Source organism: Nyctereutes procyonoides, unplaced genomic scaffold (assembly GCF_905146905.1).
Source record: "Nyctereutes procyonoides isolate TBG_1078 unplaced genomic scaffold, NYPRO_anot_genome, whole genome shotgun sequence".
Classification (NCBI taxonomy): Eukaryota; Metazoa; Chordata; class Mammalia; order Carnivora; family Canidae; genus Nyctereutes; species Nyctereutes procyonoides.
The window spans coordinates 18650904-18670847 of NW_026575120.1; the positions used below are offsets into that span (position 1 = coordinate 18650904).

The 19944-nt window shown below is 37.5% G+C and overlaps 2 protein-coding genes across 3 annotated transcripts in view; both read left to right on the top strand.

The window, feature by feature from the left end:
• Window positions 1–19944, top strand: part of HOOK3 (hook microtubule tethering protein 3) — a 112540-nt gene that overhangs the window by 67156 nt on the left and 25440 nt on the right. For both annotated transcript variants that reach the window (XM_055335221.1, XM_055335222.1), the window contains exons 13-16: window positions 231–318; window positions 8528–8597; window positions 11868–12008; window positions 19604–19691. In XM_055335221.1, coding sequence (XP_055191196.1) covers window positions 231–318; window positions 8528–8597; window positions 11868–12008; window positions 19604–19691 — 387 coding nt within the window. The remainder of the gene's footprint in view (window positions 1–230; window positions 319–8527; window positions 8598–11867; window positions 12009–19603; window positions 19692–19944) is intronic.
• On the top strand, window positions 7072–7663 carry LOC129515963 (peptidyl-prolyl cis-trans isomerase A-like). The gene has a single exon (XM_055335229.1). The coding sequence runs from the start codon at window positions 7082–7084 to the stop codon at window positions 7574–7576; it is 495 nt and encodes a 164-aa protein (XP_055191204.1). The 5' UTR covers window positions 7072–7081; the 3' UTR covers window positions 7577–7663.

Consider the following 19944-nt stretch of genomic DNA (forward strand, 5'->3'; position numbering starts at 1 on the left):
TGTTTAACTGTGGATAACATACTGCCTTGCACATTGTAGATATTCATTATTGTTAAATGGGAAAAAGTTTGTTGTAATTTTTTCCTTTTATGATTTTTTAATGGAAGATCAAAAGGTGAACCATGCCCATTTTCCCTGCTGTTCACCATTATCTTAGGTAAGGTAAAGACCCTGATGAATAAATTCATAAAACTTAAAGCTAATTTTCCTTCTTTTTAATATTCCTCCAGAGGTTAAGAACGGAAAGGGATTCTCTGAAGGAAACCATTGAAGAACTTCGTTGTGTACAGGCTCAAGAAGGACAGCTCACAACTCAAGGTGAAAATACTGCATTAGCCCTAAGCAAGATTACTAATTTCTTATGGTATCAGTAGAAATTTTAGATTCAGGGGCACCTGGGTGGCTCAGCTGGGTAAGTGGCCAATTCTTGATTTTGGTTCAGGTCATGATCTCAATGTCCTGGGATCAAGCCCCACGTTGGGCTCCACGGTCAGCAAGGATTCTGCTTAAGGTTTCTATCTCTGCCCTCCCCCTGTTTGCGTGCTCTCTTTCTCTAAAATACATAAATTAAAAAAAAAGGGAGAGATTTTAGATTCATTTTAAGGTACTTGCACCAATGGATGAAAATGAAAAATTAGTGAACAGGCCATGAGGTTGATAGAAATTCTAAAGTCTTGCCATATTTTATGGCAAATAGGGCAAGTTATGAGACCAGATTTACTTTCCTACTTTGTTTAAATTGTGTTTAAATATTTGAACTTTATTAGATCAAAAGCATAAACATTTGTTAAATCATCTGTGTTAATAATAAACCTGGAAAGTTTTATTATGGAAAGTTGGTTTTGTTTTTTGTTTTTTTAAGATTTTATTTATTTATTTAAGAGAGAGAGAGCATAAGCAGAAGGAGCAGCAGAGGCAGAGGGAGAGACAGGCTCCCCACTGAGCAGGAAGCCTGAGTGGGACTTGGTCTTAGGACCATGACCTAAGTCAAAGGCAGATGCTTAATTGACTGAACCACTTAGGCGTCCCTATTCTAGAAAGTTGCTTTTGACCTCAAGCTTTCTAAGTCAGTGTTGGTTTTTTTTTTTTTTTCCACTTGAAATGTGGAGTGGCTATTAGTGCATTCCAGGGCTTCTGTCTCAGGTAGAATTCTGCTCTTCTCACAGGAGAGAAGCAGCGCTTAGCTCAGAGTTAGTCCCTACCGCTTCTGTCGTCATGCTGGCAGATGTGGAGCATGAACAGTGACTTGTTCAGCTTCACAGTTTGTTCATTCCTGCACTAATAACCAGCCCTTGACTTTTCAGTTACCCAAAACTGGGATTCTTCCTTTCCTCTGACTATACCCTCCTTTTTCTCCTCATTCCTTCTACCCACTGCATTTTGCCTTTAACCCCTCGTTGTTGTTTCTATTGCTAATTGGACAGCTCTCTTGTGGCCTCATTTTCCAGCTTACTCAGCCTGCCCAGCAGCCATTTTAACTGTGTCCTCATCGCCACCATTTTTCCTTATGCTGAAAGCTTGTCAGACCCGCTTCAGATACCCAAAAGTTTTTTTTTCTCTATTGCAAATTAACCAGGGCCAGCTAAAGACAGTTACATATCTTTCTCATTTTTTCTTTTTTTTAATGAAGGTACAATTGACATATATAACATTATGTTAGTTTCAGGTATACAACCTAATGATTTGATATTTGTATATACTGTGAAATGATCACCACACAAAGGTTAATTGACATCAATCATGTATAGTTATGAAATTTGTTTCTCTTATGATGAGAACTTTTAAGATCTACTCTCAGCAACTTTCAGATATGCATTATTATTAACTATAGTCACCATGCTGTACATTACATCCTTGTGACTTGCTTTGTATCTGGAAGTTTGTACCTTTCGACTCCACCCATTTTGCCTACCCCCCCATATCCTACTTCTGGCAACTGCCAATCAGTTCTCTGTATGTTAGCTGGGTGTTTTTGTGTTCTTGTTTTTTTGTTTTGTTTTGTCTTTAGATTCCACATACAAGTCAGATCACACAGTATTTGTCTTTCTATGTCTGAGTTATTTCAGCTAGCATAATGCTCTCTCAAGGTGTATAAAATATCAACAAATGGCAAGATTTCATTCTTTTCGTGGGTAAATAATAAATATATATATAATATATAAATATAAATTATATATGTATATATGTTATACACACACTCCACAATTTGTTTATCCATTTATCAATTGATGGAAACTTAGGTTGTTTCCATGTCTTAACTATTGTAAATAATGAGGGCATAGTTATCTTTTCAAGGTAGTATTTTCATTTTCTATGGATAAATTCCCAGAAGAGCAATTGCTGGATCATATGGCATTTCTATTTTTAATTTTGTAAGAAACTTCATACTGTTTTCCATATTGGCTGTACCAAATTACGTTCCCACCAGCAGTGCACAGGGGTTTCCTAGTCCATATCAGCACGACTTTTTAACTCTTGTCCTTTGGATAACAGCTGTTCTAACAGGTGTCAGGTGACCTCTCATTGTCATCTCATTGTTTTGAGGCTACGGTTTTGATTTTCATCTCCCTTATAATGAGTGATGTTGAGCATCTTTTCATGTGTCTGATGGCCATCTGTTTGTCTTCTTTATAAAAATGTGTATTCAGATCTTCTGCCCATTTCTTAATTGTTGCTTTTGCAGTTGAGTTGTATGAGTTCTCTGTTTTTGATATTAACCCCTTATCAGATGTATGGTTTAGAAATATTTTCTTCCATTTAGTACGTTGCCTTTTCCTCTTGTTCATAGTTTCCTTTTAAAAAAAAAAATTATTTATTCATGAGAGACACAGAGATAGGTAGGCAGAGACATAGGCAGAGGGAGAAGTAGGCTCCTCACAGGGAGCCCGTTGTGGGACTCAATCCTGGATCCTGGGATTAGGGCCTGAGCTGAAGGCAGCCACCCAACTGCTGAGCCACCCAGCATCCCTTATTCATAGTTTTCTTTGCTGTGTAAAGGCTTTTAGTTTAAAATAGTACTAGAGTTGTTTATATATTATATATGTCTTCACACAAAAAAAATTATTTCTGAATGTAATTGGATTCTTGTTGCTGCTTGGTAATCCTTTCATTTATCTCTAATCAACTGTATGAGTTTTCCCAAAATTTTAAGAATCAGACTAAGCCTTAATTCTTTAACTCTCAGCTCCTTTGTCATCAAGATAGACCATCTTATGTAGACTTACACATTTGTTTCTTTGCCACCTATAAACCTATGTTTTAACCTTATTTATGTGTATGTTGTTGACCTAGCAATTTTGCTCTAAAAATTTACCCTAATGAGTTAAAGCATTGTTTATAATAGTGAAATTTAGAAACAGCCTAAAAGTTAGCAGTCTTATTCAACTGTATACTGGAGGGCCATTGAAAAGAATGAAGTATATCTTATATATTTGACATGGAGAGTTGTGTATGTAGTATCATTAAGTTTAAGAAGTTAGTGACATCGGGCAGCCTGGGTGGCTCAGCGGTTTAGCGCCACCTTCAACCTAGGATGTGATCCTGGAGACCCAGGATTGAGTCCCACGTTGGGCTCCCTGCATGGAGCCTGGCTTCTCCCTCTGCCTGTGTCTCTGCCTCTCTCTGTGTCTTTCATGAATAAATAAATAAAATCTTACAAAAAAAAAGTTAGTGACATTGTAATAAACACTCTTGGCAAGTTAAGAATAGGAGGAAACTTCCTCAACCTAATAAAGGATGGCTATGTAAAACCTATAGCTAACATCATACTTAGGATGAATACTAAATGCTTTTCCTCTAAGATCAGAAACAAGACAAGAATGATCACTCTTTTTTTTTTCTATCTTGTTGTTATTACTTACTAAATATAGTGAAATCAATAATTCTGTACATCAGTGCTCATCAAGATAAGTGTGTTTCTTAATCACCATTACTTATTTTTTCCATCCCCCCCCAACCCACCTTCCCTCTGGTAACCCATCTATTCTCTGGGGTTAAGTAAGAGTCTTTTTTTTTTTTTCTTTTTTTTTTTTGAGCAAGAGTGAGGGCAAGGAAGGACAGAGGGAGAGAGAGAATTTTAGCATTATACTGTAGTTCCATCCGCGTTGTTGCAAATGGCAATATTTTGTTCTTTTTTATGGCCAAATAACATTCCATTGTGTATATATACCACCTCTTCTTTATCCATTTATCTATTAGTGACATGTGGGTTGCTTCCATAATTTGGCTGTTGTAAATAATGCTACAGTAAGTGTAAGGGTGCATATAAGGACACCTTGCCATTTCTATTCACCATGGTATCAGAGGTTCTAAGCAGTGCAGTCAGGCAAGAAAAAGAAATGCAGTCGAATTGGAAAGGAGGATGTAAAAAAAAAAAAAATACCATAGAACTAGTAAATGAGTTCAGCAAAGTCTCAAGATACAAGGTCAGTATATAAATCCAGTTATAGGGGTGCCTGGGTGGCTCAGTGGTTGAGCGCCTGCCTTTGGCTCAGGTGGTGATCCCGGGGTCCTGGGATCAAGTCCCATACCGGGCTTCCCGTGGTGAGCCTGCTTCTCCCTCTACCTATGTCTCTGCCTCTCTCTCTGTGTCTCTCATGAATAAATAAATAAAATATTTAAAATAATAATAATAATAAATCCAGTTATATTTCTGTGTACTCCCAGTAAACAGAAAATGGAATTACAGTAGTATCATAAAGAATAAAATGCTCAGGAATAGGTTTAACAAAGAAGTGTTAAGACTTGTACACCGAAAAGTATAAATCATTGCCAAGATAAAGATCTAGATATATGGAGAAATAGTCCATGTTCAGGTATCAGAAAGTTCACTCTAGTTAAGATTGCAGTTCTCTTTATTAATTTAAAGATTCAGTATAGGGATCCCTCGGTGGCGCAGTGGTTTAGCGCCTGCCTTTGGCCCAGGGCGTGATCCTGGAGACCCGGGATCGAATCCCACATCGGGCTCCTGGTGCATGGAGCCAGCTTCTCCCTCTGCCTATGTCTCTGCCTCTCTCCCTCTCTCTCTCTGTGACTATCATAAATAAATAAAAATTAAGAAAAAATTTAAAAAAATAAAAAAAAATATTTAAAAAAAAATAAAGATTCAGTATAATCCCAATCAAATTCTATGCAGACTTCTTTTATAGAAATTGACAAGCTGATCCAACAATTTGTATGAAAATACCAAGGAGCTAAAAACCAAAAAAAAAAGTCTTGGAAAGCAAAAGGTTGAAGAACCCACACATTCTGATTTCAGAACTTACTATAGAGCTACAATAATTGAAAAACATGGAATTCACATAAGGATAAACATCTAGAGATCAATATAGTATACCACATGAATAGAATGGAGGAAAAAAACACCTGATCAATTGATGCAGAAAAGGCATTTGACAAAATCTAACACCTTTCATCGTAAAACATACACACAAAAAAACATGAAAAGCCTCAATAAGTTAGAAGGACAACTAGAAAGGAAATTTCCACAACACAGTAAAGGCCATATATGAAAAACCCATGGTGCACATCATACTCAGTGATAAAAGACTGAAAGCTTTACCTCTAAAATCAGAAGCAAGACAATGAATGATACCAGCTACTACAACTTCTGTACTTCTATTCAACAGAGCACAGCATGTTCTAGCCAGAGCAATTAGACCAAAAAATTTTTTTAAGTCAATTGGAAAGGAAGAGCTAAAACTATCTCTGCAGATGGCATGATCACCAAAGCAAAAAAAATACCTATTAGAACTAATCAAATGAATTCAGCAAAGTTTGAGGAGACAACTCAGTTACGTTAGCTGCAAAAATAATTCTATGTGCGCACACTAATAATGAACAATACAAAAGAAATTAAGAAAAGTTTATTTACAATAAGATCAAAAAGAATAAAATACTTGGGAATAAATTTAACCAAGGAGGCAAGCCTTGCACCCTGAAAACTATAAACCTATTGTTGAGATGATTCAGTGCAATCCTTATTAAAATATTATTGGCTTTTTTTTTTTTTTTTTTTGCAGAAATAGAAAAACTTATCCTAGGAGGACCTGGGTGGTTCAGTGGTTGAGTGTCTGCCTTTGGCTCAGGTCGTGATCCTGGGGTCCTGGGACTGAGTCCCATATTGGGCTCGCCAAAGGGAGCCTGCTTCTCCCTCTACCTATGTCTCTGTGTCTTGCATGAGTAAATAAACAAAATCTTTAAAAATAAAAGAAAAACCCATCCTAAAATGCATATGGAATGTCAAGAGACTCAGGTTAGCCAAAATAGTCTTGAAAAAAAAAAGTTGGAGAATTCACCCTAATTATTTCAAAACTTAATAAAATGGTAGCAATCAAAGCAGTGGCTATGGGTATAAGGACAGACCTATAAACTAATGGAATAGAACAGAGAGCCCAGATAGTGGAAGGGCAACCCATAAAATGGGGAGAAAATATTTGTGAATCCTATATTTAATAAGTGATTGATATCCAGAATATATAAGGAATTTATACAACTCAACAACAGCAAAAAACAACTAAGCTCACAAATCGTCAAGGGACTTGAATAGATATTTCTCCAAAGAATATACACAAATGGCCAAAAAGCACATGAAAAGATGCTCAATATCAACATCGTTAGAGAAATGCAAATCAAAACCACAGTGAGATGGTTCTTACCCATTTGGAATGGATTATTACCCAAAAAAGAGAAAGAAAAATAATTCTTGGGAGTCACATGGAGAAATTGGAACATTGCTGTAAGGAATGTAAAATGGGGAGCCTCTGGTGGAAGAGTTCAGTTCTTTAATAAGTTAAACGTACCGTATGATCCAGCAATTCCATTTCAAAGTAAATATCCAAAAGAATTTAAAAATGAAAAAGTACTCAAGCAGATGCTAGTTCACAATACCCAAAAGATGGAAACAACCTAAATGTTCCTCAGCAGATGAATGGTTCAAGAAAATCAAAATGTCGTTGTGTAATGGGTATTATTTGGTCATGAAAAGGAATGAAGTTCTGGTAAATTCTGCTACACATTTGAGATTTGAAAACATTAAACTGGCAGACGCCGCCGCCCCGGAGCCGCCCTTCACCGTCCAGCCATGGTCAACCCCACCGTGTTCTTTGACATCGCCATGGACGGCGAACCTTTGGGCCACGTCTCCTTCGAGCTGTTTGCAGACAAAGTTCCAAAGACAGCAGAGAACTTTCTTGCTCTGAGTACTGGAGAGAAGGGATTCGGTTACAAAGGTTCCTGCTTTCACAGGATTATCCCAGGATTTATGTGCCAGGGTGGGGACTTCACACACCACAATGGCACTTGGGGCAAGTCCATCTACGGGGAGAAGTTTGATGACAAGAACTTCATCCTGAAGCACATGGGGCCTGGCATCTTGTCCATGGCCAACGCTGGACCCAACACAAACCGTTCCCAGTTTTTCATCTGCGCCGCCAAGACTGAGTGGTTGGACGGCAAGCATGTGGTTTTTGGCAAGGTCAAGGTGGGCATGAACATTGTGGAAGCCATGGAGCGCTTCGGGTCCAGGAATGGCAAGACCAGCAAGAAGATCACCATCGCCGACTGTGGACAGATCTGATTAATCTAACTCCTGTTTTATCTGAACTTCCAGACCATTCCTTTAGCTCAGGAGAGTGCCCCTCCACCCCCACCTGCTTGAAATAGCCCAGAGTCTCTGCACTCTCACTGCAGTTCTGCGGACTCCGTGGTTCCTTTCCCCAGGTCTAGCTGGATTGCAGAGTTCAGTTTATGATGATGAAATAAAACCTAAACCACAGAAAGATAGAAAGAAAGAGAGAGAGAGAGAGAGAAAGAAAGAGAGAAAGAAAGAGAGAGAGGGAGGGAGGGGAGGGGAGGGAAACATTACGCTAAGCAAAGTAACTCAGGCACTGAAGGATAAATACTGGTATTGTCGCACTTATATGAGGTATCTAGGCTGTTCAGGTTCATTGAGAGACAGAAAGTATAATAAAGGTTATGGGGGCTAAGGAAGAACAGAGTAGGGAGTTATTTAATGGTTACAAAATTTATGTTTTGGGGTGAAGAGTTTGGAAATAGGTAGTGGTGGTGGTTCCACAGCATAATGAATGTAGTTGCTGCCACTCATTTGTACACTTCAAAATGGTTAAAATGATGATGATAACATAAGGCAACTTGTATGGTCTTTTACTTAACTAAAATGAAGATTCTAAATGTTAAAATTAATGCTTAAAGTAAGGTTTCATGTAAAACTAAAGGAAATCAATGTGCTTTCTCTTTATTTTACTTTTATATTTTTTAAATTTAAATTCAGTTAATTAATGTATAATATCGATTTCAGAGGCAGAGCCAGTGACTCATCCGTCTTATATAACACCCGCTGCTCACTACATCACGTGCCCTCCTTCATGTCCATCACCCAGTTACCCAATCCCTTCACCCACCTCTACTCCAACAACCCTCAGTTTGTTTTCTATGATTAAGAGTCCTTTATAGTTTGTCTGATTTCGTCTCTCTCTTAAACCTTGTATCAATGTTTGTATATTTATAGGCTTAATGCCTCTGGGAAGTCAAGAATCTTCAGATAGTCTGGCAGCAGAGATTGTTACACCTGAAATCAGGTAAGGAGATCATGAAATACAGTTGTATTGTGTAACATTCCTGGAGGAAACTTAACCCCTCTACAATATAAAGAGGATCAGGTTTTTCTAAATATTTTATTTATATATTTGAGAGAGAGCAGAAGCAGGGGGAGCAGCTGAGGGAGAAGCAGACTCTCCGCTGAGCACCAGACTCTCCGCTGAGCAGGGAGCCTGACGTGGGGCTCCATCTCAGGACCCCAGGATCATGACCCGAGCCAAAGGCAGCCGTTTGAACTGGCTGAGCCATCCAGGCACCCCTCCAAGGATCACTTTCTTATTATTACTGACACTTTCAACATGAACTCAGTATTTAATGTCCATGTTTTCAGCATGTTAGAAGCTTTCTTAATTTGGCGCAAGAGACTTGATTGTCCCACTTCAGTAGGACAGTTTTTCACATATTCATAGCAAACCCACATATTCGTGGTTGGGTATCCTTAGCAGATATTTAGCAGTGAAAACATTTGGCTTAAAGACAAAGGTTATGGGCAGCCCCAGTGGCGCAGTGGTTTAGCGCTGCCTACAGCCCGGGGCATGATCCTGGAGACCCGGGATCGAGTCCTGCGTCGGGCTCCCTGCATGGAGCCTGCTTCTCCCTCTGCCTGTGTCTCTGCCTCTCTCTGTGTGTGTCTCTATGAATAAATAAGTAAATAAATAAATAAATCTTTAAAAAAAAAAAAGACAAAGGTTATGCCTAACCAACAGCCTGTGAAGTAATTAGTCATTAATATTTATCTTTTGGGACGCCTGGGTGGCACAGTGGTTGGGTGCCTGCCTTTGGCCTGGGGCATGATCCTGGAGTCCCGGGATTGAGTCCCACATTGGGCTCCTTGCGTGGAGCCTGCTTTTCCCTCTGCATGTATTTCAGCCTCTCTCTCTCTGTATCTCTCATGAATAAATAAAAATCTTTAAAAAAAATATTTTATCTATTAACTGCATGAAATGGTCTGGGAAAGCTATATTGGAGTAGACAGAAGTATATCCCCATTTCTACTACTCTTCCCTTAATATTACCTTACATTCTTATTTAGTCATAGTGTTTTTAAAATTCTGTTTATTTTAATATATGGCTTGATATGTAAGAATGAAAAGTTAGGGGGAGAAGCACCAAGTATCCAGCAGAAGGAGAATGATTAACCCTGAATATTGGTTTACCTTCTTTGGGACTGTTTGCCCCCATTTAAAATAGACATTGGTCTTGATTTTTCATAACATTTTTGAGGGTATTAAATGAAATAATGGTTGTCTGAGAACTTTATGAACTCTGAAAGTTACCATAGACATTCAGTATATATAAATGACATTATTTATATATACTGTAAATGAATAATAATAAATGAAAACTCTTATGTTGTTGGCATTTATTTAAGGAGGATAAACAAAAGGAGTATACTGCAACACCAACACTGGAAGCACCTTGTATATTTCACTTTTCTACCATCTGATGTGGTACTTCATTTTTGGAGGAATAATATTTGTAGAATGAATGAACATTTATTATTTATAAATGCTTCTAAGTACATGGCTTTACAAAAAAAAAAAAAAAAAAAAACAATTTTTTTTGGCGGGGGACCTGGGTGGCTCAGTCAGATAAGTGTCTGACTCTAAATTTCCACTCAGCAAATCATGATCTTAGGGTCATGGGCTCAAGCCTTGTGTCAGGCTCTATGTTAGGTGTGGAATCTGGTTAAGATTCTCTCTTCCCTCTCCCCCTCCTCGCACTCATACATGTATGCCTCCTCTATTCATTAATAAAGAAATAAATAAAAATTAAAACAAGGAGGCTTTTAGGTTATGCAGTTGGATTTTTAACCTGAGGAAAAGAAAAATGATAAAGATTCAACAAATAAAATGGCTTTTTTTGAGAATGACTCAGTACAAATTTAAATATACTGTTTCCCGAAGAGCTGTCAAGAAAATGAAATGGTAAAAGAGATGAGATACAATATTGTTTTAGTTGAAGGTGTACAACATGATTTTTTTTAAATTTTATTTATTTATTCATGAGAGACAACGGAGAGGCAGAGACAAAGGCAGAGGGAGAAGCAGGCTCCATGCAGGGAGCCCAATGTGGGACCTGATCCCGGACCTCCGGGATCACGCCTTGAGCCAAAGACAGACGTTCAACCACTGAGCCACCCAGGTGTCCCCATGATGATTTCATATATGCCTATAATGTGAAACGATCACCACAGTAAGTTTAGTTAACATCACCACACATAATTCTTTTTTTTTTTTCCTCTTGTGGTGATACAACTTTTCCTTTGAGCAGTTTGGCAGAATGTGGATATTATCTACAAAGGTGCCTATCTCTTCAGTGCTTGGGTGACTCGGTTAAGCATCTGCCTGCAGCTCACGTCATGATCTCAGGATCCTGGGATCAAGCCCCATGTCAGGCTCCCTGCTTAATGGGAGTCTGCTTTTCTCTCTGCCCTTTTGTTTGTGTTCTCTCACTCTCGCTCTCTCTCTCCTCTCTCACACAAAAATAAATAAATAAATAAATCTTAAATGTGCCTGTGTCTCAACCCTTAAGTCACCTTTCTAGAAATTAATCCTAAGGAAATAACCAATAAAGCTGATTATTACTAGCATGTTAAAGCTCAGAATTAGTAACAGTCAAATTTGAAATAATTGGGTATTGATTAAATAAATAACAATTCATCCATATTGTTTAACTTGTCATTTAAAGTATTATCATTAACATAATATTTAATGATATGAAAAGATTGTGAATAAGTGTAAATAGCAGATAAGCTCTGATAATACAGCTTGTTAGCAAGAATACAATTTAACATTTTTATTGGAATGGGGGGACTGCATATCTTGAAGGCATTCTTTATTGAATATTATATCTTGACACCAAGTAATTGGCATTTCAAGAGCAAAGCATTAGAGATTGTATTTTTGGATACAAACCAAAGAACAAATATGCACTCAATGCACTCCTAGCTTAAACATTTAAACCAAAAAGAAAAAAATTTTTGATATCATTCATTACAAATCATGGTATTTGGATGTTTGGATGCTGTTATCTTCAGATTATTCATTCTGAAAAGAAAGTACTCAAGACCTGAAATGTAATGTCTTAGCCAGTTACAAGAGCTAAATTCTTTGCAGGTATTTTGTTTTTCATTTCTGTCCTTTGTATTAAATCTGTAATTGTGCATAGCTGGATTTTATAACGATATTGTTTTGATGTGCCACATAATCAGGCTTTTTTTTTTTTTTTTTTTTTTTTTGCTAATTTAGGGAGAAACTTATTCGTCTTCAACATGAGAATAAGATGTTAAAAATTAACCAAGAGGGTTCAGACAATGAAAAAATCGCCTTATTGCAGAGCCTTCTGGATGATGCAAATCTGCGCAAGAATGAGCTAGAGACAGAGAATAGGTAGGAATGTATATAGATGGCAGCATGTAGACACCGGTTTTCTCTGTTTTCTTTGATTTTGATTACTTTAAATATTTGAATTATATTTTGAAAACTGATAATATGTTATTCCATTCCATTTTAAGAGGACTTTAATCCATTCTGGAAAAGTATTGTGCCTCTTTACAACAACATTTCCTCTTTATTTCCCCTTTTCTCTTTCTAATTAAAACTAGAGGATTAAAAAAAATCTGATCATTAATTCAGTCTTTAACAATTTCAGTTGTATATATTATCAGATTAATAAAGTTTACCCTGTTTTTGTAAGCTAAGGTATTGAAGGATCAGTTAATATGAGAAAAATAGGATCCATCAAAACTGAATTGACAAGAGCTTCCCCCCCTCCTCCCCACAAATAAGAGCTTAAAAAAAAAAAAAAAAAACAAGCTCTTATTTCTTGGGACCCTGAAAAAATGTCTTTCATCTTATAAACAATTATGAGAATTTAGAATCTGCAAATTATACAAGAAAACCACTTTTCTGCTTGTAAGTTTTCAGTGTATTGCATTAGGCAGTCATTCAAAGCTACTTTATAAAGCAGTAGCTTACTCTGGAAAGGACTAATTTTATATCCTGTTGTGACAATCTTTCTTTTCTTTTTTGGAAATGTTTCTTAGATACCAAACATATGATGACTTTTCCTTTCCTTAGTGCTGTGATACACTGTTATTTTTGAGGGATTTGACATTTTTATTAATGGTTTCATAGTTTGCCTGATATTACAGATTCTTTATTATGTCTTATTGATTTGGCATTTCCCAGATATGAGTCATTCTTGTGAGTCAGTACTGTTAGGACAATTTTACATGTCCTGCCCTTCTTGGCACCTTAAGTTTTAAAGCTGCTGAGGTAGAATCAGCAAGCAGTATAAATACCAGGATGATTAGTAGAGCATAATTAAGTATAAATTAAAGGAAAATAGTTTTATATCAGTTGTAAGAGCATAGAAAATGAGTACTTTTTAAAAATACTTAGAAAAAGTTTTAAATGAAAAGAGGAGAAAGGGAATTGCAGAAATCAGGGGGCAATCATGCAGACCCACACTGAGAACACTCTGTTGACCTCCATCATCCTTTGCCTCTGGGCTTTATTTTAGCCATCGTACAGGAAGCCCTTCTCTGTACCCTAATTTTTTTCCGGTAAATTGACACCCACAACTTCCTTTATAATGCTTTGCATTGTTTCTCACAGGCCTTACAGCTATCGGTCATCTCTCATCAGAAACAAAACAACTACTTGTCATTGACACAGCACTCATGTTGTAGATGACAGATTACCTCCTAAATCCTGATGACGTTTACAGCTGTTTACAACTTAGTATTGTGTTTGTTCTTTTTACTCATTTTATCTTACTTTATGTTTTCATCATGATCAGTGTACACTTTAATCCCAATCCTTTTTTTCCTGCATTCCCACATCCATTCTCCTTCTGATAACCATCAGTGTGTTCTTTATAGTTAAGAGTCTGTTTTTTGGTTTGTCTCTTTTTTCTTTGCTCATTTGTTTTGTTTCTTAAATTCCACGTATGAATGAAATCATATAGTATTCGTCTTTCTCTATTTCACTTAACATTATTCTTTCTATCCATGTCATTGCAAATGGCAAGGTGTCATTCTTTTTTATGACAGTTATTCCATTTTATATATACAACTTTTCATCCATTCAGCTATCAGAGGGCATTTGGCTATTTCCATAGTTTGGCTCTGGAAAATAATGCTGCAATAAACAGAAACCTGGCTGGCTCAGTCAGTTAGGCATCTGCCTTCAGCTCAGGCCATGATCTCAGGGTCCTGGGATGGAGCCTCACATCTGGCTCCCTGCTCAGTGGGGAGTCTGCTGCTCCCTCAGCCCCTTCCCCTGCTCATGCACGTGCATGCATGCTCTCCTCTACCTCTCAAAAGAATAAATAAAATCTTAAAAAACAAACTCTTGGTTTCATTGATCTGTTCTAATGGTTTTTTTAGTTTGTATATCATTTAAAGCTGCTCTGACCTTTTTTATTTCATTCCATTTCCTGGGTTTGGGTTTTGTTCTTCTTTTTCTCTTATGTGAAAAGTGAGGTTATTTGAGATTTTTCTTCTTGACATAGGCCTATATTAGTATAAACTTGTTCATAGAACCACTTTTGCTATATCCCAAGGATTTGGGACCATTGTGTTTCCATTTTCATTTGTTTCCATGTAATTTTGATTTCTTGTTTGGCCCATTCGTTGTTTAGTAACATGATATTTAACCCTTACGTATGTATGCTCTTTCCAGATTTTTTCTTGTGGTTAATTTCTAGTTTCGTAGCATTGTGGTCAGAAAAGATTTGTGGTATGACTGATTTTTTGAATTTGTTGAGAGACTTGTTTTCTGGCCTAGTACTTGATCTCTTCTGGAGAATATTTCATATGCACTAGAAAAGAATGTGTATTCTGCTGTTTTGGATGGGATGTTCTGTCATTCAGCCACACTTTCCTTCTTGATTTTTTTTTTTAATTTTCTAACGTTTTATTAAGATGTTTGCCAAACACACGAAAAAAGTAGAATGAATAATGGAATCCATGTTTATGCACCAGGCATCCAGGGTCACATAAATTAAAATTTTGCCATTTCAGATTCAGATATTTTTAAGGAAAACACACTTCAGAAACAGTTGGTAGCCCCTATGGTTTCCATTCCTAAAGCTCCTCCTCCTCTCTCCTTCCTCCTTCCTTCTTCCTTGCCTCCTAGAGGAGACTATCATCCTGTGGTTGGAGCCTTGATTTTTTATTAGGATGTCATTCAAGCCACTCTTCCCTTCTTGATTTTCTGTTTGGGTGATCTATTCATTAATGTAAGTGGGTGTTAAAGTCCCCTACTGTTACTGTATTACAAGAGATTAGTTCCTTTATGTTTGTTATTAAATGTTTTATGTATTTGGATGCTCCCATGTTGGGTGCATATTTTAAATTGTTATATCCTCTTGTTGGATTGTCTCCTTTATTATTAAATAGTGTCCTTATCTCTTGTTACAATCTTTGTTTTTGTTGTTATTGTTTAAAGATTTTATTTATTTGAAAGAGAGAGAAAGCACAAGTAAGGGAGAGGTAGAAGCATCCACCCCACTAAGCAGGAAGCCCAGCACAGAGCTTCATCCCAGAACACTAAGACCATGACTTGAGCCAAAGACAGATGCCCAATTGACTGAGCCACCCAGGCACCCCCACAGTCTTTGTTTTAAAGCTACCTTTTCCATTATAAGTTAGCTACTCTGACTTTCTTTTGGCACCATTTGCATGATAAATGTTTCTCCATCCCCTCACTTTCAATGTGCATATGACTTTAGGTCTGAAATGAGTCTTCTGTAGGCAGCATCTAGATGGGTCCCCCCCCCTTTTTTTTTTAAGATTTTATTTATTCATGGGATCCCTGGGTGGCAGCAGCGGTTTGGCGCCTGCCTTTGGCCCAGGGCACGATCCTGGAGACCCAGGTTCGAATCCCACATCGGGGTCCCAGTGCATGGAGCCTGCTTCTCCCTCTGCCTATGTCTCTGCCTTTCTCTCTTTCTCTCTCTGTGACTATCATAAATTAAAAAAAAAAAAAAAGATTTTATTTATTCATGAGAGACACAGAAAGAGAGGCAGAGACTTAGGCAGAGGGAGAAGCAGGCTCCCTGTAGGGAGGCTGATGCAGGACTCGATCCCAGGACCCCAGGATCACAACCTGAGCCAAAAGCAGACACTCAACCACTGAGCCACCCGGGCACCCCAGATGGGTCTTGTTTTTCTATCTACTCTGTCACCCTGTTTTGACTGGAGCATTTAGTCCATTTATACCAATGTAATTATTGATACATGTGTATTTATTGCTATTTTGTTACTTGTTTTGTGGCTGTTTCTATAGTTTTTCTGTGATCTTTTCTTCCTTTGTTCTATTACATGGTTTGTTGGCTTCTTTAGTGATATATTTGGATTCTTTTCTCTTTATTCTTTGCATATCTATTACTGATTTTTGATTTGTGGTTATCATTAGGTTTGTATATAATATCTTCTGCATATAGCAGTTTATATTAAGTTTAAACCCATTTTTTGCTCCTTCCCCCCCACCCTATCTTTTAGGCATATGGTGTCAAATTTTACATCCTTTCCTTTTATGAATCCTTTGACTGATTTTTACAGAAATATTTATTTTTACTACTTTTGTGTATTTTAATTTTCATGCTCCCTTATGGCCTTTCCCTTCCACTCAGAGTCCCCTTTCTGGGGACTTGTATTTGTTTTTGTATTTCTTGTATTTGTTCTTGTATTTCTTGTAGGGTTGGTTTAGTGGTCATGAATTCCTTTAGCTTTTGTTTGTCTGAGAAACTCTTTATCTCTCCTTTTGTTCTGAATGACAGTCCTGCTGGATAGAGTATATTCTTGGCTAGAGATTTTTTCCCTTTCAACACTTTGAGTATATTATGCCACTCCTTATGTCCTGTGAGGTTTCTGCTGAAAAATCTGCTGATAGCCTTATGGGGTTTCCCTTGTATGTAACTGTCTTCTTTTCTCTTGCTACTTTTAATTTTTTTTTCTTTATCCCTAACTCTTCCCATCTTATTATATGTGTTGGTATGGATCTTTCTGAGTTGGATTTTTGGCGGGATCTCTGTGCCGCCTAGATCTTGATATCTGTTTCCTCCCCCAGACTGGGCAAGTTTTCAGCTGTTATTTCTTCCGATAAGTTTTCTGCTCCCTCAGCTCTCTCTTCTTCTTCTGAGATCCCTATATTGCATAATGTTATTATGTTTGATGGAGTTGCTGAGTTTTCTAAGACTATTATCAATTTGCTTAATTTTCTTTCTTCTCCTTTGCTTAACTTGGTTACTTCCCATTGCTCTTTCACGTCATTAATTCATTCCTCTACTTCATCTAGCCTGCTATTCCATCAAGTGTATTTTTAATTTCATTTATTGTATACTTCATTTCTGATTGGTTCCATTTTTTTTAAAATTTTTATTTATTTATGATAGTCACAGAGAGAGAGAGAGAGAGGCAGAGACACAGGCAGAGGGAGAAGCAGGCTCCATGCACCGGGAGCCCGACGTGGGATTCGATCCTGGGCCTCCAGGATCGCGCCCTGGGCCAAAGTCAGGCGCTAAACCGCTGCGCCACCCAGGGATCCCTGATTGGTTCCTTTTTAATGCTGTGTTAAGGGTCTCAGTGATGTCCTCCATTCCTTTCTCAAAATCAGTGAGTTTCCTTATCGTCATTACGTTATATTCCTTGTCAGGCATATTATTACATATGTCTCTCTTGCTTTGGTTTCTTGCTGTGGTTTGGTCCTGTTCTTGTATTTGACAAATATCTCTGTGTCTCCTCATTTTGCCTTATTTTCTGTGTCTATTTCTGGTAGGAAAGTCAGCTACTTCTCTTGCTCATAATAATAATAGCCTTATGAAGAAGATGTCCTGTATTGCAGTGTCCCCTGTTCCCCAGGGCCTGGCACTTCTTGGAGTGTCTCCTACATGTGTGCTCTGCTGTTGAGTCTTGACCTCTTTTTCCTTCATTCCCATTGTCTATAGATATTCTCTTTGCCTATTTGTGGGCAGTGTTTGGTCCCCAGCAGGGATGGGGAGTGTTTTAACAAGGGGTGTAGTGGTGGCTTGTGAAATGAGATCTGCCTCACAAGTGAGACCAGAGGTCGCACAAAACACACAGGTTAGGAGATGTGGTGTTAGCAGGGCTTGTGCCAGTCTTCTGCAGGAGGAGGCCTGCAGCACTAGGACTAAGAGGAGCGTGACTGTGAGAGGTGGAAACATGAGACAGTGCTTGGTGCAAGAAGTTAAGTAGGAGTGGTGGCTATGTGTTTGTGCTGGAAGACAAGCAAAGAAAAATGGTACTTGCCAGTTCCCTTATTCCTGGAAGGGTCTGTGCCTGATCCCTGTCTTTCTGGGACACAGTCCCAGAGGAGCAAATCAGTGTCCCTCGAGTCTGCCCTTGGCATTTTTCAAGCTGCTGGTTCTATACTGTATCTACACTGCTGTTGGTCATGCTATCTTTAAGGTTTGGGGCACTGCTTCCTATTGCAGTCAGGGCTCTACCAGAGCCAAGCTCACCAGTAGCTTCGCTTGTGTATTTATGTATACTTCACACTTTGTTATATTGCTGTGTTCATTTGTCTATTTGCCATTACTGGACATTGGAGTTGTTTTTAGATACTTACAAGGAACATCTTGATATGGACTTACTTACTATATTTTATATTTTTATTATATATTTATATTTTGTTATATTTTATGGGAATTACCAAGACCTAATAGGTTTACAATATTTGTTGACTAAATAATTTCAAAAGTGGCTAAGTTGAACTACTCTAATAGCTTGAAATATATTTCCATATTACTTTCTGAAAAAATTGAACAACACTACAGTGTCACTAGTAATGTATTTGTGTATCTCCCCATATAGAATATAGGTTTTCAGATATTTCCTTCACTATTTAAAAAACACCCAAATTCCTCAATGTGAGAAATATCAGTTATTACTATAGATTTGATTGAATTTTTAGTGTGATTTTCACTAATTACAGAACTTGGAACATTTATAGTAAGAATTTCTTAGTTTATTTAGTAAAAAAAAATAATGGCTTATTGAATTTTCTGGCTGTTTCCATCCTAAGTACTCACTGTCCTGTTTTGTCATTAATTCAAGATGGTCAGGCTTCACTGACGTGTTTCCTATTAAAATAACCAGTCATCTCTTAAATGGCCAATCTAACGTGAGCATTTAAGACTTTATCTTTCTTGGGATGCCTGGGTGGGCTCAGCAGTTGAGCGTCTACCTTCGACTCAGGTCATGATCGCAGGGTCCGGGGATCCAGCTCCACATTAGGCTCCTTGATCTGCAGGAAGCCTGCTTCTCTCTCTCCCTCCTCTGTTCCCCCTGCTTGTGCTTTCTGTCAAATAAATAAATAAAATCTTTTTTAAAAAAATATTTTTTTAAGTAGGCTCTAGATATGCCATTCTTGACCTCATTTATACCCCCTTATTTTTTTGTGGGCTTTGGACATGGTGAATTCTGTCTTAAATCCGCTTTCCACCCTTAATCACTTAAGTATTTTTATTTCTTATTCTGGTCTCAGTTCAGTCAAGCCTAACTCCTCCACACAATTAGGTAAGGTTCTTGCTGCTTCAAGCAGTCGTTAGTCCTTTTTGGGACCTCTATGTACTATGTGAAGTATTTATCTTGTATTTTAATATTTGGCTTCCTCACTAAATTCCTTGAGTACAGGGATCTTTTAACATAGGGCTGAGCATAGTGCCTGATACATAGCTTGAATAAAAATGTATTGAAGTGAGCTTCAAATAATTCGATATGTGTAAACAAGTATACTTGTGCAACAAAATATGTCCACTAAACTACCATATTTGAAATCATCATAGAAATTTTAAGTAAACAAAATATAACCAACCAGAACAGTGAGCTCTACTATTTATCTTAACATGAGGGTTTGTTTTGCGAGTTATGCTGTCTCTCTAACCAATATGACGACCTAAGGAGAAAGTATAATTAAGTCTGGATTTGGAAAATTATTATTCATTTGATTTCTAGGCTGGTAAATCAAAGACTTCTGGAAGTACAGTCACAAGTTGAAGAATTGCAAAAGTCTTTACAAGATCAAGGCTCAAAAGCAGAAGATGTAAGTTTTAACGTGTGCCAACTATGGTGCAACAGTTTCACAATGTTATTTTTTAATTGATTGTCTCTATCAAAATAATTTATAATTACATTGGTAATAGAAAAGAAGCAATATTTTCTTTTTACTAACATTCCTTATGAAAAAGACCAGACAGTACTTCATTGTCTGTTTTGGAATCACTCGGCTAGGAATTAGAAGTTTATTTGTGTTACTAACTAAGGAGTTAATTGGTGGTGGTTTTCATTTGTTTGCT

What these genes read in the sequence shown, in the direction of transcription:
- LOC129515963 (XM_055335229.1), top strand. Translation starts at nt 7,082, where the DNA reads ATGGTCAACCCCACCGTGTTCTTTGACATCGCCATGGACGGCGAACCT.